The sequence below is a fragment of the Narcine bancroftii genome, chromosome 1, assembly GCF_036971445.1.
Source record: "Narcine bancroftii isolate sNarBan1 chromosome 1, sNarBan1.hap1, whole genome shotgun sequence".
Classification (NCBI taxonomy): Eukaryota; Metazoa; Chordata; class Chondrichthyes; order Torpediniformes; family Narcinidae; genus Narcine; species Narcine bancroftii.
The window spans coordinates 476508331-476532305 of NC_091469.1; the positions used below are offsets into that span (position 1 = coordinate 476508331).

The 23975-nt window shown below is 41.5% G+C and overlaps 1 protein-coding gene across 4 annotated transcripts in view; it reads right to left on the minus strand.

The window, feature by feature from the left end:
• The window catches only part of actr3b (actin related protein 3B), a 355031-nt gene that overhangs the window by 171697 nt on the left and 159359 nt on the right, over nt 1-23975 (minus strand). For 3 of the 4 annotated variants that reach the window (XM_069914798.1, XM_069914795.1, XM_069914796.1), the window contains 2 exons: nt 23474-23557; nt 20022-20179 (listed from right to left, as the gene is read on the minus strand). In XM_069914798.1, the coding sequence (XP_069770899.1) occupies nt 20022-20179; nt 23474-23557 (242 nt within the window). Of the gene's footprint in view, nt 1-20021; nt 20180-20460; nt 21354-23473; nt 23558-23975 lie in introns of those variants that run through there. The other variant, XM_069914797.1, reaches the window with a different exon arrangement.

Consider the following 23975-nt stretch of genomic DNA (forward strand, 5'->3'; position numbering starts at 1 on the left):
GTTTCTCCAAAGCATCTGCAGACCTTCTTGTTTAATGACTATTGAAAGGAGATGGGTTAACATTAGATTTAAATCAAAACACATCCAACTGTAGCAAATTCAAATCATCCAGGGAATGCAACGTATTTATCTTCCATGAATTGCACACTCTTCATCTAAATCTTCTCGTCATTGCAGTGTTTTGAGATGTGACTTACTTGATCTGATTTAATTTTCATCTCTTGTAAATGAGGAGAGCTGCACCTTTCTTTTGGTGTAATGATTCTGAATTCTGCACTTCTGTATTGCTTCTGCTCCCATTGGTCATTCACTGTCAGAGCACCATAATCTTATACTGAAATGAACCCAACCTAATCCCTCTCCAACTATAAGGACTAGAATTCATACTGTATCTGTTCTATTGCTGAAGTGTACATTAAATTTCAATTTGCCCATCTTGTAGTCACTTACTTTAATGAGAATCTTCCAGAATAAAAAAAGACCACTGAACTTTACATATCTAATGCCACATAAGTATGGAAAAACACAATGCTGCAGAAACTCAGCAGGCCAAACAGTGCACTTTATGTACAAAGATAAAGATACAGAACCAATGTTTTGGGCTTGAGTCCCTTATCAAGGTATGAGCAAAATGTAGGCAGACACCCATACAAAATGGTGGGGGGGTGGGGCAGAGGGTGGAGCACAGGCCCACAGACAGGAGGTAATAGTGGAGAAGGGAGGGAGGGCACCCCAGCTAGGAGGGGGAAGAGAGGGAAGCAGGTGGAGAGCCGGAGGAAAGGAGTCAGAGAGATGGGGAAGAGAGAGAGAGAGAGTGGGGAGTGGTCTAGCAGAAATTGGAGATGTCGATGTTAATGCCATTCGGTTGGAGAGTGCCCAGATGGAAAATTAGGTGTTGCTCCTCCAATTTACAGGTCGTCTAGGTTCGTCGGTACATGAGGTCTTGGACAAACATGTCAGTGTGGCAGTGTACTTTATGTTGTTACTTAAAGGGCACGGTTTGATCTGCTGAGTTTTTCCAGCACTATATTTTTGCTTCAATCATGGTGTCTTCAGACTTTTGTGTTTACCACCATATATGACTAGACATGGAGGTGCTTGCATTGCTCAGAGCTAATGATGGTGCCTTCAGGTCAGATGACAAGATGGCATTTAAGATCAGCAAGGGCTGAACTCCCCCTGCAATCAGGAAAGCAAAGGTACACAGAGAATACACAGACATCTGTGTGATGCCGGCAACACAAGGCGCACGTGGCAGGGTATTCAAACTATAGCTGACTAGAAGTCAACCCTGCGAGTGAGTGACGAAGATGCCTTGCTTCCCAATGGGTTGAATACCTTCTACACAATGTGACATCAAAGATAGCCTCATCTTCCCTGCATGGCTGCGCTGTGAGGAGGACCTCATCCAGGGTGAACCTACACAAAGCAGCAGGACTATACAACATACCTGGTCAGGTTCTGAAGGACTATGTGGCCCAGCAGGCAGAGCTCCTAAAAGACATCTTCAACATCTCACTGCAGCAGCCCACCATCATCTCTCTCAAAAGAGCAATGATAACTAGACTAAATGACCACCGCCCCGGGGCACTGACCTCTACAGTCATGAAGTCTTTTGAGCAACTGGTAATAGAACACATCATATCGCATACTCTGGTGACACTGAACCCGTTCTAGTTTGCTTGCCATGTGAACCAGTCCATGGCCTTGACCTTCCATTCCATTCTGATCCACCTTGAGAACAATCTCCCATATGCCAGACTGTTGTTCATTCAGTTTGTCATTCAACATGATCAAACCTTAGATGCTGGTGGATAAACTGCCCTCATTGGGATTCAACACCCCTTCAAAAAGTGCAGGGGTTCTACCAGATTTAAATCTTTCATCAACTCTTTGATCTGTATTGCTGTCTTTGATTTCCTTATTCTCTTCAGGTGTCTGTCCAATAAAGGTTCCAAAACATAATTGAAATCTCCCCCAACTAAAATATTTCCATTAGCTTGAGTTAACAATAAAAAAAGCTTCTGAAATAAACCGTTCATTGTCTATATTAGGTGCATAAAGATTAAGCAAAGTCCAAGATTCAGTAAAGATCTTAATATTCACCCGTAAAACTCTACCTACATTTCCCTCTGAAGATTCCAATTCAAATGAAAAGTTTTTATGAATCAAAATCACCACCCTTCTTGCCTTAGAATTAAAAGAAGAAAAAAAACACATGTCCAACCCAATCTCTTTTCAATTTCAAATGTACCTTTTCGGTCAAATGTGTTTCTTGTAAAAAGGCAATATCAATTTTCATTTTTTTTATATAAGCCAATACCCTCTTTCACTTTGTATTTGCAGAAAGGTTAATCCTACAGAGAAAGATTTTTCTTTTTATTCTTCATGACATGATTTGTTTTCTAGGATTGATTTTGTTTGGTATCAGAACATCTATAGGGTAGTGTCACATTTGTGGCCCGAAATGTGAAGTTAATAAAACATTAAACACAAGTTTTATCAGGTAAACTTCTGTGGCTTCATTTTCCAGTTTCCTTTGTTCTCCTGCTTGTGCTCTTATCTCTCTCTCATACCACGTGATTTCCGGTACATCTCATACATATTCATTATCATGACATCCCTCCTTTAATCAGAAATAAACTTTACCTTCACATACCAATATCCCTCGGAAACATACAAATATCGTAACTAATGGTAATACTATAACTCAACTACATAAGATTTATTTCCTACAGCACTCATACATGCACTTTATGATATAAGATTAAAATACTGTCCCAAAGTTCTTATTAAAACAATGGCACAAAGTCTTCGTATCGTTTGGGCGCTTTCCGGTTTCGTTTTGGCCTGCCTGCGATATTGTCGTCACTTCTCGGTTGTTCACTCTCAGCGTCGGAAATACTGCTCGCCACGGCTTCGGGTGTTTCTGGCGCTCTAGTCACTTCATCAGGAGTGCTGGTAACTGCCTCTGGAACATCATCAGGTCTCTCAGTTTCAGCATCTCGTATTGGCCTTTCAACCTCTTCGCTCGATATATCTCTGGACTGGTACCTTTTTACACCTGATACATTTCTCTTATACAGGACTCCAGTCGGAGACTTGACTGTCACCATACTGCCACTTCTGGATACGACAGTATAGGGTTGATGGTAATAAGGTGTGTCTAGCTTACCACCAGTTTCATGCCTCACTAGAACATTATCTCCTGGCATGATGTCTGAGTACTTGGCTCCACGTTTCGAATCTGTGTACAGCTTTGCTGCACCTTTCTTTTCAGCATCGTGGTCCCTCATCTTCTGGTCGTCTCGGATTTCCTTTATTTCTGGCATTTTTGTGCGGATTTTTCTCCCAAAAAATGCTTCTGCAGGACTTTTTCCAGTGGTTGCATGAGGTGTTGCTCGATAGACAGCCACATAAGATAGCAATGCTTCTCGCCAATTTTGTCCTTCTGCGTGTGCAATCCTCAATCGTTTTTCAATGGACTGATTTTGTCTCTCTACTTCTCCGTTGGCTTGCGGCCATTTCGGAGTTACTTTATGATGGTGGATACCTGTGGTCCTCATGTATTCCGCAAATGTCTCTGAAATGAATTGTGGACCATTGTCAGAGTATAATGTAACAGGTAATCCATATCTTGCAAATATCTCTGCTAACGCTTGTATTGTTTTTTCAGTGGTTGTGGACTTCAACACCACGTACTCATAGTATCTGCTGTAGTAATCTATCACTACCATAATTGATTCACCCGTCGGTAAAGGTCCAAGAAAATCAACAGCTACGTCGATCCGTGGTCCTGTCGGAAGTTGCGTACTCCGGATCGGTTCTGGCGGATTACTCCTACTTGTGATTTGACATCCGTGACAAGTTTTAACAAATTTCTCTGCGTCTTTATCACAACCTGGCCACCATACCTTCGTTCTGAGGTTTTGCTTGATACCAACAATACCTAGGTGTCCTTCATGCGCTAAGGATACGATCTTCGGTCTCAACCTTTGTGGTATCACCAATCTGCAACCTCTTAATACACACTGTCCGATGCAACAAAGTTCGTCTCTAATGGGAATGTAAGCCTTGTGAGTACACTTGTCCCATTGTCCACTCTGTATGCATTCTCTTACTTCCTTGAGTTCTGGATCACGTTCAGATTCTCTCTCGACTTCCTTCGTAGTCACAGCTTTCGGTGTCGCCTGAATAGCTACGAAGCGTACAAAGCTCTCTGTTTCAGTTCCCAATTCTGACTTGGATTGTGGACCACCATCCTTCACCAATCTGGACAGCGGATCAGCAATGTTTGCTTTCCCTGCAATGTGGATTACTTTATATTTGTAGGGTTGTAGTCTGAGTACCCATCTCTCTATTCTGGCACATGGTTTGGATCTAGGTGCATAGATCACCTCTAATGGCTTATGATCTGTGATGAGTTCAAATTCAATGCCGTATAAATATGCATGGAACCTCTCACAGGCCCATACAAGTCCGAGTGCTTCTTTCTCTGTCTGAGAGTATCTTCTTTCCACATTTGATAACGATCTGCTGGCATAGGCAATGATTCTTGGTCCTCCATCATGCATCTGGACCAACACGGCTCCTAAACCAACCGGGCTGGCATCCGCTATGACTTTGGTTGATGCCGCCAGATCGTAATATCCAAGAGTTTTTGCATCTGTCAGGCTTTGCTTCAGCGTTGTGAATGCTTTCTTCTGCTCAGATCCAAAATGAAATGGTACACCTTTCCTGGTTAGTTTCCTTAGTGGTTCTGCCACTGTAGTGAAATTAGGAATGAACTTTGCACAAAAATTGACTAATCCCAGGAAACTCCTCAGCTCTGTTGCGTTCTGAGGTGCACGTGCATCTGCAATAGCTTTCACCTTGGCCTCTGCAAGGTTTAGTCCTTCCCGTGTAAGTCTGTGTCCCATGAAGTCCATTTCTGACACACCGAACTGGCACTTGTTTCCATTCACGGTAAGGCCTGCCTCCTGTAGTCTAGATAGTACACGCCTCAACCGTTTGTCATGCTCTTCCTTCGTTGGTGCATGGACTATGATGTCGTCAGAAATGTTGGCAACTCCAGGAATGCCTTGAATCACTCGATGGATTTCATACTGGTAGATCTCCGAAGCTGCATTAATTCCAAATGATAGTCTCTTGTAACAATACAATCCACAGTGAGTCACAAAGGTTGTTACATCTCGGGAACCTGGATCCAGCTCTAATTGATGATAGCCCCATTTCAGATCAATTTTTGAGAATACCTTGCTGGTAGTTAGTTCTTGAAGTATTTCCTCCACTGTTGGTATAGGGTGTCGTTCTCTAATTATAGCTTCATTGGCCATTCTCATGTCAACACATAGTCTTATGTCACCCTTTGGTTTGGGCACAATCACTACGGGACTGACCCATTGTGTCGAATGTTCCACCGGTTCAATAATGTCTTGTTCGATCAATTCTTTAATTTTGGCTTCGACTTTCCCACGAAGTCCAAACGGAGTTCGGCGCATTGGTTGTGCCTTAGGTTTGACCGTATCATCTACCGCTAGCTTCAATTGTCGACCTTTCAGCTTTCCTTTTCTTTCTTTGGCTTGGCTTCGCGGACGAAGATTTATGGAGGGGGTAAAAAGTCCACGTCAGCTGCAGGCTCGTTTGTGGCTGACAAGTCTGATGCGGGACAGGCAGACACGATTGCAGCGGTTGCAGGGGAAAATTGGTTGGTTGGGGTTGGGTGTTGGGTTTTTCCTCCTTTGCCTTTTGTCAGTGAGGTGGGCTCTGCGGTCTTCTTCAAAGGAGGTTGCTGCCCGCCAAACTGTGAGGCGCCAAGATGCACGGTTTGAGGCGTTATCAGCCCAGTGGCGGTGGTCAATGTGGCAGGCACCAAGAGATTTCTTGAGGCAGTCCTTGTACCTTTTCTTTGGTGCACCTCTGTCACGGTGGCCAGTGGAGAGCTCGCCATATAACACGATCTTGGGAAGGCGATGGTCCTCCATTCTGGAGACGTGACCCATCCAGCGCAGCTGGATCTTCAGCAGCGTGGACTCGATGCTGTCGGCCTCTGCCATCTCAAGTACTTCAATGTTAGAGATGAAGTCGCTCCAATGGATGTTGAGGATGGAGCGGAGACAACGCTGGTGGAAGCGTTCTAGGAGCCGTAGGTGGTGCCGGTAGAGGACCCATGATTCGGAGCCGAACAGGAGTGTGGGTATGACAACGGCTCTGTATACGCTTATCTTTGTGAGGTTTTTCAGTTGGTTGTTTTTCCAGACTCTTTTGTGTAGTCTTCCAAAGGCGCTATTTGCCTTGGCGAGTCTGTTGTCTATCTCATTGTCGATCCTTGCATCTGATGAAATGGTGCAGCCGAGATAGGTAAACTGGTTGACCGTTTTGAGTTTTGTGTGCCCGATGGAGATGTGGGGGGGCTGGTAATCATGGTGGGGAGCTGGCTGATGGAGGACCTCAGTTTTCTTCAGGCTGACTTCCAGGCCAAACATTTTGGCAGTTTCCGCAAAGCAGGACGTCAAGCGCTGAAGAGCTGGCTCTGAATGGGCAACTAAAGCGGCACCGTCTGCAAAGAGTAGTTCACGGACAAGTTTCTCTTGTGTCTTGGTGTGAGCTTGCAGGCGCCTCAGATTGAAGAGACTGCCATCCGTGCGGTACCGGATGTAAACAGCGTCTTCATTGTTGGGGTCTTTCATGGCTTGGTTCAGCATCATGCTGAAGAAGATTGAAAAGAGGGTTGGTGCCAGAACACAGCCTTGCTTCACGCCATTGTTAATGGAGAAGGGTTCAGAGAGCTCATTGCTGTATCTGACCCGACCTTGTTGGTTTTCGTGCAGTTGGATAATCATGTTGAGGAACTTTGGGGGACATCCGATGCGCTCTAGTATTTGCCAAAGCCCTTTCCTGCTCACGGTGTCGAAGGCTTTGGTGAGGTCAACAAAGGTGATGTAGAGTCCTTTGTTTTGTTCTCTGCACTTTTCTTGGAGCTGTCTGAGGGCAAAGACCATGTCAGTAGTTCCTCTGTTTGCGCGAAAGCCGCACTGCGATTCTGGGAGAATATTCTCGGCGACACTAGGTATTATTCTATTTAGTAGAATCCTAGCGAAGATTTTGCCTGCAATGGAGAGCAACGTGATTCCCCTGTAGTTTGAGCAGTCTGATTTCTCGCCTTTGTTTTTGTACAGGGTGATGATGGTGGCATCACGAAGATCCTGTGGCAGTTTACCTTGGTCCCAACAAAGCTTGAAAAACTCATGCAGTTTGGCATGTAGAGTTTTGCCGCCAGCCTTCCAGACTTCTGGGGGGATTCCATCCATACCTGCTGCTTTGCCACTTTTCAGTTGTTCGATTGCCTTATATGTCTCATCCAGGGTGGGAACCTCATCCAGCTCTAGCCTTAGGGGCTGTTGAGGGAGCTGGAGCAGGGCGGAATCTTGGACTGAGCGGTTGGCACTGAAAAGAGATTGGAAGTGTTCTGACCATTGGTTGAGGATGTAGATCTTGTCGCTGAGGAGGACTTTGCCGTCTGAGCTGCGCAGCGGGCTTTGGACTTGGGGTGAGGGGCCATACACAGCCTTTAGAGCCTCGTAGAAACCCCTGAAGTCGCCAATGTCCGCGCTGAGCTGGGTTCGTTTGGCGAGGCTAGTCCACCACTCATTTTGGGTCTCCCGGAGTTTGCGCTGAAGAAGTTTACTCCTTTGAAGACTGCGGGGAATTCATGCTTCATATCCTCATATGACTGAATTGAATTGACACAAGCTCCAATATGAAGTATTGCCAGGTCTTGCACTGTGCTTCTACTCAGCAATGGTTCTCCCCTCTCTTCTATGACCATAAACTCTGCTTCGGTGTACTTATCTCCAGCTTCAACAGTTGCAGTAAAACATCCAATGGTCTGCAATGGCTTGGTTGCTGTGTATGGATACAGTTTCTTGGAACACTTCTTTGAGGTACAGATTATCTTTTTCCTTTTCAACTTCTCCCATAAATGTCGATCAATCACATTACTGTCACTGCCTGAGTCTACAATGACCTGCACTGTCACTCCACCAATGATCACTGGGACCTTCTCATGATGTACTTCATTCAACGTAAATTGGTAACAACTCTGTCCCTCCTGGGTATCATCATCATCACCGTCTATCTGGCGAATGGTATCTTTCTTTCCAGGATACTTTCCTTTCCCCCAGGCTTTGCCTTTGGAAGTTGTACTCTTCCTCTTCTGGTCTGCATTGGACTTGCTTTTGCACCTCTTTGCAAAGTGGTCCTTACCTCCACACTTTCTGCAAACTTTGCCTTTGGCCGGGCAATATGGGTCTTTTCCAAAGTGACCTCAGTTTCCACATCTATAACACTCCACGTCATGTGTCGGTGTATATCTTGGCTGGTTATGGCGATGTGAGAGCCTCTTAATGTGCTGGCTTGAGTTGTCTTTCAGGGTCATGGTATGAAATTGCCCTTCAACAGCCTCTAATGCAGCAGCAATGGTTAAAGCATCGGTGAGTTCCAACTCACTCCCTCTTTCCAGTAGACGTCTTCTGAGTTTATCTGATCTGCAGTGCTGTACGACTTGATCCAATAATTGGTTGTCCAAATCAGCTGGCATGTAATTTCATCCAACAGCTAGCTGGCGTAGTCTCGTCACGTACTGCGCAATTGTCTGGCCATCTTCTTGTCTCGTTCTCCAAAACAAATGGCGTTGAAATGTAGCATTCGGTGTCACCACATAGTGTGCATTTAATGCATCTACCGCTTTCCGGTACTCATCCTTTCTTCCAGTATTCAAAAGTGTCTTAAATGTTTCCCGAACTGCGGGTCCAGCAGTGAAAAGAAGTAACGCCCTTCTCTGCGCTTTTTGTTCAACTCTACCGGTATCTAGAAATAGGCCACGACTGTCGGCGTAGGATTCAAATTCTTCCAGCCATGCCTTCCACTTCACACTTACAGTGCTTGCATCACCAGTCGGGTCAAAATGAGCAATTCCACTATGTGTTAGAAAGTCACCGTTTGCACCAGCCATGAGGAAATATTCCAGCCCCAAAAGTACTGAGTCAAAGAGAAAATTCTTATCACCTTGAAGTTGTCTGTAATCCTCTGTAATCTTGTTTAGTCTTTAATTTTCTTCAAGCTTCTTTCATCCTCGTCGCCAATGTCACATTTGTGGCCCGAAATGTGAAGTTAATAAAACATTAAACACAACTTTTATCAGGTAAACTTCTCAGTGGCTTTATTTTCCAGTTTCCTTTGTTCTCCTGCTTGTGCTCTTATCTCTCTCTCATACCACGTGACTTCCGGTACATCTCATACATATTCATTATCATGACAGGTAGAGTATTGCAAGCTGAATATAAAAGTAGAGTTTATCAGACCATTCATTATTATTTTTTTTCTTGTGAAAGTTCAGAAGTGGTACATTTGTCATATAGATGGAGGTTTAGTGCAATGTTACTGAAAAAAAGCAGAGTTTGTTACTTTTGTTGAAGAGCATATCTCTTTATTCTTGACTGAGAATTCTGTGGATAGTCATTTTGTAATATGGGATGCATTAAAAGCTTATTTGAGGGGACAGGTTATTAGTTATTCTACAAAAATTAAGAAACAATTTATGGCAGAAAGTTTAATGTTGGAAAATCAAATTGCTGAGTGACTGAAGACAAAAAAGCTGCATTAGCAAAATGGAAATTACACTATAATACTTTACAAACTTATCAGTTTGAGCGTTTAATTAATTGAACTAAACAACGTTATTATGAGTTGGGAGAAAGAACTCATAAGGTACTTGCTCAGCAATTGAAAGCTGAACAGGCATCTCGGACTAATAATGCCATTAAAAAGAATTCAATAATTACCTATAAGCCTCAGGAAATTAATGACCAGTTTTATTCATTCTATCAAAAATTATATACTTCTGAGGGGAAGCAGGATAATAGTTCTATTGGATCTTATTTATCTAAATTGAGGTTAGATGAGAAAGATATTCAGGAATTTGAATCTTCATTTACAGATTTTGAAATTAAGGAAGCTATACAGGAAATGCCAAATGAAAAGTTCCCAGGGGACAATGGATTTCCTGTGGAATTTTATAAATTTTTTTATGATGATTTATCTAGTGTATTTGGACATGTGTTAAAACAAGTTACTGAAGAACAGAAGCTGCCAGAATCTTGTTCAAGTACTTTAATAACTGTTATTCCAAAAAAAAATAGAGATCCATTAAAAGTGTCTTCATGTAGACCTATTTCTTTATTAAATGTAGATTATAAAATTATAGCTGAAGAGCTGGCTCTGAATGGGCAACTAAAGCGGCATCATCTGCAAAGAGTAGTTCACGGACAAGTTTCTCTTGTGTCTTGGTTTGAGCTTGCAGGCGCCTCAGATTGAAGAGACTGCCATCCGTGCGGTACCGGATGTAAACAGCGTCTTCATTGTTGGGGTCTTTCATGGCTTGGTTCAGCATCATGCTGAAGAAGATTGAAAAGAGGGTTGGTGCCAGAACACAGCCTTGCTTCACGCCATTGTTAATGGAGAAGGGTTCAGAGAGCTCATTTCTGTATCTGACCCGACCTTGTTGGTTTTCGTGCAGTTGGATAATCATGTTGAGGAACTTTGGGGGACATCCGATGCGCTCTAGTATTTGCCAAAGCCCTTTCCTGCTCACGGTGTCGAAGGCTTTGGTGAGGTCAACAAAGGTGATGTAGAGTCCTTTGTTTTGTTCTCTGCACTTTTCTTGCCAGCTCTTCAGCGCTTGACGTCCTGCTTTGCGGAAACTGCCAAAATGTTTGGCCTGGAAGTCAGCCTGAAGAAAACTGAGGTCCTCCATCAGCCAGCTCCCCACCATGACTACCAGCCCCCCCACATCTCCATCGGGCACACAAAACTCAAAACGGTCAACCAGTTTACCTATCTCGGCTGCACCATTTCATCAGATGCAAGGATCGACAATGAGATAGACAACAGACTCGCCAAGGCAAATAGCGCCTTTGGAAGACTACACAAAAGAGTCTGGAAAAACAACCAACTGAAAAGCCTCACAAAGATAAGCGTATACAGAGCCGTTGTCATACCCACACTCCTGTTCGGCTCCGAATCATGGGTCCTCTACCGGCACCACCTACGGCTCCTAGAACGCTTCCACCAGCGTTGTCTCCGCTCCATCCTCAAAATCCATTGGAGCGCTTACACCCCTAACGTCGAAGTACTCGAGATGGCAGAGGTCGACAGCATCGAGTCCACGCTGCTGAAGATCCAGCTGCGCTGGATGGGTCACGTCTCCAGAATGGAGGACCATCGCCTTCCCAAGATCGTGTTATATGGCGAGCTCTCCACTGGCCACCGTGACAGAGGTACACCAAAGAAAAGGTACAAGGACTGCCTAAAGAAATCTCTTGGTGCCTGCCACATTGACCACCGCCAGTGGGCTGATAACGCCTCAAACTGTGCATCCTGGCGCCTCACAGTTTGGCGGGCAGCAACCTCCTTCGAAGAAGACCGCAGAGCCCACCTCACTGACAAAAGGCAAAGGAGGAAAAACCCAACACCCAACCCCAACCAACCAATTTTCCCTTGCAACCGCTGCAATCGTGTCTGCCTGTCCCGCATCGGACTTGTCAGCCACAAACGAGCCTGCAGCTGACGTGGACTTTTTACCCCCTCCATGAATCTTCGTCCGCGAAGCCAAGCCAAAGAAAATTATAGCCAAGGTACTAGCTAATAGACTTGCTATGTACTTACCTAAGCTGATACATACTGATCAAACAGGTTTTATTAAGAATAGAAATGCATCTGATAATATTCTTCAATTAATTACTTTGGTCAACGCATACCGAGAGCAGCCTAACCATCCTATGGTGGTTGCACTAGATGCAGAAAAGGCTTTTGATAGGGTTGTGTGGTATTTTTTTATTTAAGGTGTTAGAAAAGTTTAAATTTGGCCCTTTTTTATTGGTTGGGTTAAAGCTTTATATATGAACCCGATTGCTAGGATGGTGACAAATGGTCAGATTTCTTTACCATTTAGGTTGACTCGTTCAACTTGGCAGGGCTGCCCATTGTCCCCAGCCTTATTTGCATTGGCTATTGAACCATTAGCTCAGACTATTAGGCAAAATTATGAAATTAGAGGGATGAAGGTTATGAATGAATAATATAAGATTAATTTATTTCCAGATGATGTATTGATATATTTGATGGAACCAGAACAGTCGTTGAAGCAGTTAAAAGAGTGTTTGTCGAAATTTGGACAATTGTCAGGATATAAAGTTAATTGGAATAAAAGTGAAATTTTACCAGTTGGAATAGATTATTCAGAATTTAAAAATATTACAAAATTAAGGTGAACAAATAAAATTAAATATTTAGGTATGCTTGTAGACATTAATTATCAGTCATTGTATCAGTTAAATTATGTGCCTATATTAAAATGGATTAAAGCAGATTTGATTAAGTGGAAAGATCTTCCGTTAACTTTGATTGGTAGGGTCAATTGTATTAAAATGAATATTTTTCCCTGAATTCAATATTTGTTTCAGTTAATACCTTGTTTACTTTGAAAAGGTTTTTTTCAGGATTTAAATAAGGTAGTGCAGGAGTTTTTATGGAAAGGTAAATTAGCTCAAGTGGCATTGTATAAGCTTACATGGAAATATGCGTTAGGTGGACTTCAGTTACCACATTTTCAAGATTATTATGAAGCGGCCCAGTTGAAGTTTATTAGCAGGTTGATGGATTTAGATTATCCTCCTAGCTGGTTTAAGGTGGAAATGGCGTGTATTTCTGAGGTTAAGGTACATGAATTTATATTTTGTTGGAATTTGTTACAGGAATATAATATGTCGATATTGAAACATTTGTTAAAGATCTGGATTTTAAAAAATAGGGTTTTGGGATCAAAAGATAAATTATCAATTTTAACTCCATTGTATAATAATCAGCTTATTCCTTTTTCAATGTTTAATAATTACTTAAAGAGTTGGGATTTTAAGGGTATAAAGACAAATCAGGATTGTTTTGAAGAGGGACAATTTCTTTCTTTTAATCAATTAAGAGAGAGATTTGATATATCTGTAAATTCTTTGTTTGTGTATTACCAACTTAGAGCCTTGGTAAAGGATAATTATGGTAGAGAGATGAATTTACCTACTTTGTCGAGATTTGAGTCTTTGATTTCCTCTGTACCAAAGAAGGGTTATATTTTGGTTATGTATAATTTGTTACAAGATAATATGGATAAACCGGATTGGGAAAAATCTAAACTTAAATGGGAGAGTGATTTCCTGAAGATGATTGGGCGGATATGTGTCAGGACAATGTAATCAAATTGACAAATGTAAGATATGGAATGGTTAATTATAATTTTTTACATCAATTATATTTGACTTCAGAGAAACTGAAAAAATATGGGTTTAGTCATTCAGATTTATGTTTTAGATGTGATTCATGTATTTGAAACTTTTGGACTTGTGTTAAAGTTCAACCATTTTGGCAAGGAATTAAGGTAGTTTTGGAAAAATGGTATAACTTTACATGACCATTAGACCCAATGATTTTTTTGTTGGGTAATTTGATTTCGTTGAGGGGATTAGGTTTGGATAAAATTCAAATTGCTTTTGTACGTTTGGTGTTATCAGTAGCGCGTAAATGCGTTGCGAGTACTTGGAATGACAATACAGAGATTAATATTCTACGTTGGCACAATGAATTGAAAGCTTATATTGTTATGGAAAAAATTACTTATAATTTACATGATAATTATTCCCTTTTTGTTACCATATGTTCTCCGTGTTTGAAATATATAAATTTAGATATACTTTGAATTGTTCTCAACATTTATAATTTTTTTATATATAATTTATATTTTTGGCTCCCCTAAAGGGATGGGAGGGTGGGTTTGTGATTTATCTTGGTAAAATCAATTTTTGATGATTATTGGATTGTATGTTATGGTTTTTTTTTATTTTTAAATAAAGTTTGAAAAAACAAGTACAGGGGTTGTAGGTTAATTGGGGTATTTGGGCTGCACGGGCTCGTGAGCTGGATGGGACATTTTCTGTGCTCTGTGTATAAAATTAATTTTTAAAAATACCCTCTCTGCAACTGGATTCTGGACTTCTTGACCCAAAGACCACAATCTATCTAGGTTGGCAGTGAGCTCAAGCCCAGTCACACTGAACACTGGTGCACCTCAGGCCTGTGTGCTCAGCCCTCCTCTGTTCATGACGCTGATTCACAACTGCACTGCCCGATTCCGTTCTAAAAGAATCATCAAGTTTGCAGATGATATAACAGTTGTTCATTGGCATCAGTGATGAGTTCACTTACACAGAGAAGCCTGGAAGGCTTGCAAAACAGAGTGAGAACAATAAACCAGAGTCTCAATGTGAAAAAGACAAAGGTGTTGATTGTGGACTTCAATGGTTCCGTCGTGGAGAGAGTGGAGTGCATAGTTTCTTGGTGTGCATATAAAGGACAACATATCCTGGACCAACAACACCTCCTCGTTGAAGCACAAAAGTGCTGGAAGAACCCAGCAGGTCCCGTAGCGTCCTTAGTGTGACAGATTATGTTGTGTTTGTATTATATATAGATGTTTTGGGGAGATAAATTGGAGCAGGTTTTTTTAGTACAGGTCTCATACAAACACTTTAAAACAGATCTTATTTAAAATACTGGAGCTCTGCTCATGCTAGATACACCAGCTCCAAGAGCCTTTACAAAAGCTTTGGAGAGTGCCCAAGAGACTTCATTAATGGTCTGTTGTTTACAAAATGCAATAGATGAAAGAACTTTCAAAGAACCTTCCTGAGAGGTAACCATTTACCTTTCAAGCACCAAAGCCTGGTGAACTTTATAAATGTTAAATTCTGTGCACAGTATAAGAATTGCCTGCAACTAGTGAACTTGAAGGAATGAGAAGTGAGATTGGACTGTGAATCGAAGAATTTTTCTGAACTTACACACACATTACATACATGTGCGCTTAGAATTAGAAGGGGATTAAGTTAGATTAGTTAAGTCAATAGTGATAAGTTAAAGTGTGATTCTGTTTTCATGTTTAAAGATAATTAAAAGCAACTTTTGTTTAAGTAACCATTTGTCTTGGTGAATATCTATTGCTTCAGGGTTTTGGGGTCCTCTGGACTCGTAACAATAGGAAGCAAAGATATTCAGATATAAAAGTGCTAGAGAACTCAGCTGCTCCACTGCAAAATCTCTTTGAAGGATGTTTATCCTGAAAAAGTATTTCTCCTCTCTTCCAAGCGAATTCTGTGAGAATATTTCTCACTCCTATAGACACTGCTGAGTTTTGCCAGCACCACTGAGTATTAACTACAATCACAGCATCTGCAGTCTTCCTTGTTTTACAGCTCCTCATTAGTCAGGAAGGTGCAGAAGTGCCTACACCTCCTAAGAAGGTTGAGAAGGGTTTGGCTACCAGCCCCCACCTGGATAACATTTTACAGGAGCTCAATTGAAGTGACTGCATCATTGAGTGATATGGTAGCTGCAAAGCATCACACCAGAAGTCAATACATAGGATCATTAAAATAGCTGTGGAGATCACTAGAGTCTCCCTTTCCTCCATTGATGACATTCATCAGGAGTGTGGCTTAAATAGGACTCTAAGAATTATAAAAGACCCTTTCCATCCAGCGCACCGTAGCTTTGACCCACTACCATCTGGAAGGAGGGAAGCAGCATCAAAATCAGGACTACCGGGCTGGGAAATAGTTTCATCCCGCAGGCTGAGATATTGATAAACAATATCCGGTAACTGAATAATTCCAAAATACTTATACACATAAAGGTATAATTAAAAATAAATATAGTTATATAATTATTATGTACTGTGTATCGTGTATGTGTGTGCACCACAGTCCAGAGAAACATTGTTTCGTCTGGTTGTACATGTTCAGTCAGATAATAAACAAAGTTGATATGCATCAAACCAACAAGGTCGGGTCAGATACAGCAATGAGCTCTCTGAACCCTTCTCCATTAACAATGGCGTGAAGCAAGGCTGTGTTCTCGCACCAACCCTCTTTACAATCTTCTTCAGCATGATGTTGAACCAAGCCATGAAAGACCTCAACAATGAAGACGCTGTGTACATCCGGTACCGCATGGATGGCAGTCTCTTCAATCTGAGGCGCCTGCAAGCTCACACCAAGACACAAGAGAAACTTGTCCGTGAACTACTCTTTGCAGACGATGCCGCTTTAGTTGCCCATTCAGAGCCAGCTCTTCAGTGCTTGACGTCCTGTTTTGCGGAAACTGCCAAAATGTTTGGCCTGGAAGTCAGCCTGAAGAAAACTGAGGTCCTCCATCAGCCAGCTCCCCACCATGACTACCAGCCCCCCCACATCTCCATCGGGCACACAAAACTCAAAACGGTCAACCAGTTTACCTATCTCAGCTGCACCATTTCATCAGATGCAAGGATCGACAACGAGATAGACAACAGACTCGCCAAGGCAAATAGCGCCTTTGGAAGACTACACAAAAGAATCTGGAAAAACAACCAACTGAAAAACCTCACAAAGATAAGCGTATACAGAGCCGTTGTCATACCCACACTCCTGTTCGGCTCCGAATCATGGGTCCTCTACCGGCATCACCTATGGCTCCTAGAACGCTTCCACCAGCATTGTCTCCACTCCATCCTCAACATTCATTGGAGCGCCTTCATCCCTAACATCGAAGTACTCGAGATGGCAGAGGCCGACAGCATCGAGTCCACGCTGCTGAAGATCCAGCTGCGCTGGGTGGGTCACGTCTCCAGAATGGAGGACCATCGCCTTCCCAAGATCGTGTTATATGGCGAGCTCTCCACTGGCCACCGTGACAGAGGTGCACCAAAGAAGAGGTACAAGGACTGCCTAAAGAAATCTCTTGGTGCCTGCCACATTGACCACCGCCAGTGGGATGATATCGCCTCAAACTGTACATCTTGGTGCCTCACAGTTCGGCGGGCAGCAACCTCCTTTGAAGAAGACCGCAGAGCACACCTCACTGACAAAAGACAAAGGAGGAAAAACCCAACACCCAACCCCAACCAACCAATTTTCCCCTGCAACCGCTGCAACCGTGTCTGCCTGTCCCGCATCGGTCTTGTCAGCCACAAACGAGCCTGCAGCTGACGTGGACATTTACCCCCTCCATAAATCTTCATCCACGAAGCCAAACCAAAGAAAAAAAAAGAAGAATTTGCAAAATACAGTATTTAGGGGGCACAGGCTCATGGGCTGAAGGGCCTGTTACCGTGCTGTTGGTCTAAAAATTTCTGACTGATGATTCACGTGTGAGGTAACACATCACCAGTTCTAAGGACAATTTTTCCCACTGTTATCAGGCTTCTAAATGAACTCTAAAATAGTAAAATGTGGTGGTCTTTGCTCCATACTAATTGATCGTACTTGTACTATGTGTGAAATATCCAATAGTCTGCTCACCAAACAAACTCTATCACAGCTTCCTCTCCAAAAACATGGGGTTTGTAGGTTGATTGGTGCATTTGGGTGTCACGGGCTTTGGTCTAGAAGGGACTGTTACTGTGCTAGATCTCCAAATTTAAACTTAAAATCTGGCTGCATGTGACAATGAACTTGAACAGTGAACAGAAAGAGAAAAGGACAAATCACAACCAAACGGCCGAGCCAGGTTCTGAGGAACACGCATGGCCATGTTCGGCAGAAGGGGTGCTTCTTTTTATAAAGTATTAAATAATAGATTTAAAGGGAGAGGAAAAACAAAAGGTTAAAATAAATAATTATTTAAAAATAAAACTTTCCTGCAGAGAAGATCATGTAAGATAAAGAAAACTGTCAGCCAGACCTTGGTAACCTGGCAGAGAGGATTGATTAGGACTCATAACTGTTTTTCTTCTTAGAAGTAATAGAACAGTAGTTCTCAACCTTTTTCTTTCCACTCACATCCCACTTTAAGTAATCCCTATGCCATCAGTGCTCTGGGAATAGTAAGGGATTGCTTAAGGTGATATGAGGGTGGGAAGGGAAGGTTGAGCATCATTGCTCTAGAGCCAGTTGTTACAGAAATATTTTGCTTGAGAAAAATTGTCATTGCCCCATTTCCTTTGGAGTTCTGAAACGGTGCACATAATGAGTCAATGAGGGATGATTAAAACAGTGGTTTTCAAACCTTTTCTTTCCCCCCCTTCATCCCACCTTAAGCAATCCCTTACTAATCACAGAGCACCTATGGCATAGGGAATACTTAAAGTGTTATGTGAGTGGAAAGAAAAAGGTTGAGAGCCACTGTAAACTGTTACTGGGGGAAGTGTGGGGCGAGGAATAAACAGCCTCAAATCAAGCACAAACTTAAAGTGGTCATTGCCAACAAATAAAAAAATCAAAGCTGAGCAGCAAATCTAATCAAATATTCCCTGGTTTTGTGAGCAGATGGAAATATACAAAATAAATGAGGGGAACCAAATGGAGAGCAGCATTGCTCCAAGGTGAGAGAATGGCTACCAGAATATTCATGCATCCTCTAAGATGTTTGTATGGAGGTTCATGGTTTAATTCACAGCCCAGAGCAAAAATTATTGGAAGGCTGGTCTGTGCCTTAACATGAGATGAGAAGACCAAAGTTGAGGTGTCAAACCTTTGCATGGAAATTGGAGTACAAAATTGTGCATAGCACACTTCTGGAATTAATGCCATTTTTACTTAATGTGTACCAGAAAGTGTTAACAAGGTGCAGATGATTGTAATAGATTTACCAGGATGAATGTTAAAGCTGTTATGAATTGTTGGACAGTGTTCTTCATTAATAGCTTTATGAAAGGGCAGGTTATCAATCTTGGAAGCCTTTAGGGTCCCAGTTCATTAAAATCTCCTGTGGATCATCTGCTGCTACAACACGTTCAGAAAGAAATTGGCACAAACAGCAAAAGATCCAACTCCTCGACTGTATTTTTGATAGGGGTGAAATCAATCACCTGAATATTGCAAAGGCTTCATATAAATTTAGAATTGAAAGTGAAGGGGATAAGGAGGGAAGCCTAAATTATTCAGTATGCTCTCCATACTTCATATCAGGGGAGACCACATGTCAGCAGTCCCTATGGAATGATGTGCACCGAAAGTGGTCGATCTGCATGGCAAGATAATCCAACAACATCAATAGGAAAATACTTCAGGCAAAGGAAAGTGGAGAAAGAAAAGGACTGCTAAACAATTTGCAAGTTTATTCCCCAAATTATTCTGATAGTCATCATTCAAAAAGATTATTTTTCAAGATACATTCTCAGTGGACATCTGTGAATCTTTGACGCTTAATTGATAGGGACACTGGAAGTCAACACACTCAAGGATGCATATTTTCACTAAATTACATTGCAATCTCCGTACTGGAAAAGAAAATTGAAATCTGGAAACTAATTGCGTTTCAACAAGTTGATTTTTGTAAATTGATTCCTTCCACTCTCAGTTTCTTTGTATCTCAATGCAATCTAAACCCTTTCAAAACATATTGTAGTGCTTTAGGGAAGAAGGTGGTCCAGCCAAAACCAATTCACATCCTTGGATATACCGGAAGAAATGAAATTGATTGTGAAGTTGGATTTTAGTTGACATTGGGCTCAAGTTGTAATGAGTTGTATTAATGGAGGATGAAAGGCTTGGAAAATGGTGCAAGAACCCGAGTCACAATGTGGACAAGGCAAAGAAGATGATTATGGATTTCAGAAGGGTGAAGGTCCATCTGCACATCAACGGTTCCATCGTGCAAAGAGCTGAAAGCACAAAGTTCCTTGGTGCGCGCGCAAGGGACAACTTATCCTGGACTCACAACACTCCTTTGTTCGTCAGGAAGGCACAGCAGTACCTACCCTTCCTAAGGAGGCTGAGGAGGGTAAGGCTACCAATCCCCATCTGAATAACCTTTTACAGAAGAACAGTTAAGTGTCCTACCTGGCTGCATCATGGAATGGTAGCAGCAATTTGCAAACCAGAAGTCTATGCAGAGTATCATTAAAACTTGAAGTTGAACTTGGTTAGATAACCTCTTACCTAGTCGGAAGCCATTTGCTAATTATTAAAGTATGATGCAGTTTAATGAACTTTCTTGCACTGTAAAATCCAGATGCGTGATTCTGACCACAGAAGTCCGTGAAGTCAAGCCAGTAAAAAGAATCAAGATATCCATTTTTCACAGATCCAAACTTCACCTTGGGAGTAGAACAGCACAATATTTTAAACTTACAGTAATCTCAAAACTAATAAAAAGTGAAAAACTTTAGATTTTGGGAAAAAAGTTGGATACTGAACTAATCATTTAAATTACTGGATTTAATTTCATGGTTATTAACAGATTCTCATGCTGCGCATTTGGATACTTTAATACAAATCTTTTTTTTAGATAAACAGTGGAGGATCGTAAATATCTATTAAAACATGATCTGATGAAAGACAAAATAACAAACTACTGGAGAATTGAGATATGAAGTATTTTTATTAGACTGGTGCAAGGTAGCATTTCATCCAACTATCAAAATAATTAATATTTTTTTCAATATCCTTTCACCTGTCAAAATAATTAACAATTCTTTCAATACCCCAGCTCAAACAACTGTGAAATATTGGTAATGAATGACTACAAGCACCACAAACATTTATGGTATAACTAACTGGAAACTGATAATTTAAGGGTAAGTTTATTCCAACAACAAAATCAAGTCCCAAGAGAATTTTGTTTTAAATAAACCATCGATGCTGAGAAGCTTCACATCTCCAAGTCCAAAATGCTCAACTTGTACATGTCTGCATCAATAGACTAATCAGTATTGTGCTAGGAAACAGCTTCAGTCTTAGAATACAAAAATTTATGAAATATAAACCCAGCTCTGTCACATGATCTGCATTATATTCTTTGATATTTATAAAAGGAAACAAATCCCTTTTATTGAAGCATATCAGTGGAGAAGGAGGATTTATGCCGCCAGCATTGCTTTACAAAAACTATACCTTGGATCCATAGCACTTTGCCTAATAAGATTAAGTAAGTGGAATAGTTACCGGAACATAAATAGCTGGCACACAGTGAGCTTAATGGAAATGAGTCTAGACAGTGCCCATCTCTATAGCATAAGCATTCCAGAAACAAATGCCTAAGGTTTCCGCTCCGTAAATTAAATGGTTATATGGTTATATGATTTCAATTCAGCAGAACAAAAATAACATTTTAATGTCTATCCAGTTTTGTGGCAGCCCCTTTAATTCCGATGCTGGAAATAGTCGTGGCTGCTATTATGACATGACACCAAAAACTGGATTGTGGCGACAGATACTGGGCCCAAATTCTTCATAATCTTTTTTTGTATGGCATACTTGGTAAAATTCCGGCTGTTGAGAGGAAAAGAAAGGGGGAGAAAGTATTGTGAATTATCATTAAGTTTTAAAAGAATACAAATTTTTTTTAAAACTGGTTATTCCCAGTGTCATCACACTCAAATTTCACAAACATAAAATCAAAGAATTCTTAAGACATTCAACCTATCGAGTCTGTGCTGGCTCCTAGTACAGCAATTCTCATTAACTCCAACACTCTTAAGACATTCAACCTATCAAGTCTGTGCTGGCTCCTAGTACAGCAATTCTCATTAACTCCATCATTCCTAAGACATTCAACCTATCAAGTCTGTGCTGGCTCCTAGTACAGCAATTCTCTTTAACTCCATCATTCTTAAGACATTCAACCTATCGAGTCTGTGCTGGCTCCTAGTACAGCAATTCTCATTAACTCCATCATTCTTAAGACATTCAACCTATCGAGTCTGTGCTGGCTCCTAGTACAGCAATTCTCATTAACTCCATCACTCTTAAGACATTCAACCTATCGAGTCTGTGCTGGCTCCTAGTACAGCAATTCTCATTAACCTCATCACTCTTAAGACATTCAACCTATCGAGTCTGTGCTGGCTCCTAGTACAGCAATTCTCATTAACTCCATCATTCTTAAAACATTCAACCTATCGAGTCTGTGCTGGCTCCTAGTACAGCAATTCGCATTAACTCCATCATTCTTAAGACATTCAACCTATCGAGTCTGTGCTGGCTCCTAGTACAGCAATTCTCATTAACTCCATCACTCTTAAGACATTCAACCTATCGAGTCTGTGCTGGCTCCTAGTACAGCAATTCGCATTAACTCCATCATTCTTAAGACATTCAACCTATCGAGTCTGTGCTGGCTCCTAGTACAGCAATTCTCATTAACTCCATCATTCTTAAGACATTCAACCTATCGAGTCTGTGCTGGCTCCTAGTACAGCAATTCGCATTAACTCCATCATTCTTAAGACATTCAACCTATCGAGTCTGTGCTGGCTCCTAGTACAGCAATTCTCATTAACTCCATCACTCTTAAGACATTCAACCTATCGAGTCTGTGCTGGCTCCTAGTACAGCAATTCGCATTAACTCCATCATTCTTAAGACATTCAACCTATCGAGTCTGTGCTGGCTCCTAGTACAGCAATTCTCATTAACTCCATCATTCTTAAGACATTCAACCTATCGAGTCTGTGCTGGCTCCTAGTACATCAATTCTCATTAACTCCATCATTCTTAAGACATTCAACCTATCGAGTCTGTGCTGGCTCCTAGTACAGCAATTCTCATTAACTCCATCATTCTTAAGACATTCAACCTATCGAGTCTGTGCTGGCTCCTAGTACAGCAATTCTCATTAACTCCATCATTCTTAAAACATTCAACCTATCGAGTCTGTGCTGGCTCCTAGTACAGCAATTCGCATTAACTCCATCACTCTTAAGACATTCAACCTATCGAGTCTGTGCTGGCTCCTAGTACAGCAATTCTCATTATCTCCATCACTCTTAAGACATTCAACCTATCGAGTCTGTGCTGGCTCCTAGTACAGCAATTCTCATTAACTCCATCATTCTTAAGACATTCAACCTATCGAGTCTGTGCTCGACAGGCACAGGGATGTAAGAAAAATAGAGGGTTATGGGTGAGAGGTTGTGAAAAATTTGACTGATGTAGTGTAGGCTTTTATAGGTCGGCACAACATCATGGGCTGAAGGTCCTGTTCTGTGCTCTAAAGCTCTATGAGCGGCACAGTTAGTGTAGTGGTTAGTGCAACTCTATTGCAGTGCCAGCGACCCGGGTTCAAATCTGGCTGGAAGGACTTCTTCCCATGTCTGCTTGGGTTTCCTCCAGATGCTCTGGTTTTCTCCCACCTTTCAAAAACGTATGGGTTAAGTGGGGTGTTTGGATGTCATGGGCTTGTGGGCTGGGTAAGTCTGTTACCATGCTGTATGTCTAAAATGTTTTTTAAAAAATAAATTTATATGTTCCAACTCCTTTGGATGGGCAATAAATGCTGACCTTGTCTGTGGCACCCATATCCAGAAAACTGAAGTACTAAGCATGCACATTCCCATTCAAACTGTGAGATTCTCTGAGAAGCTTCATTCAAAACTGCACTGTCGACTCACCGTTGATGCCAGCATGGATCCACCAAACCAAACTGCATATCGCTGCATGTGATGTGTAATCGCCTGAACCTCAATTGGCTTGGGCTTATTGAATAAATTAAAAATTGACAATCAGTCTTGCGAAGTGTAGACACAGAAATATATTTGGTTGCACTTCAGAACTTGCTGCAGTTTAATAATGTTTTATGCAATGCATTAATTTAATTAGCATGATGACATTTTGAACATTTTTTTTTAAACTGAAGTTCCATTGGAACTGCTTTCCATAACCCCCAATTTAACAAGGCATGTTTCTGAACAGCACAAGAAAATGTAAAATTATGATCATTTCAGTTCAGAAGACTGTATCCAGCAGCTGATGCCACAGCTAAAGAGAATATACATAACGAAGATAAACTTTTATGAGGTGCCTCTTTCACTTGCAGAGGGAAACATTGAAGATGAATCCACAAACAGATTAAATTGTTCCTTTTTCAACAACCACTTATCCAAGCATATAAAA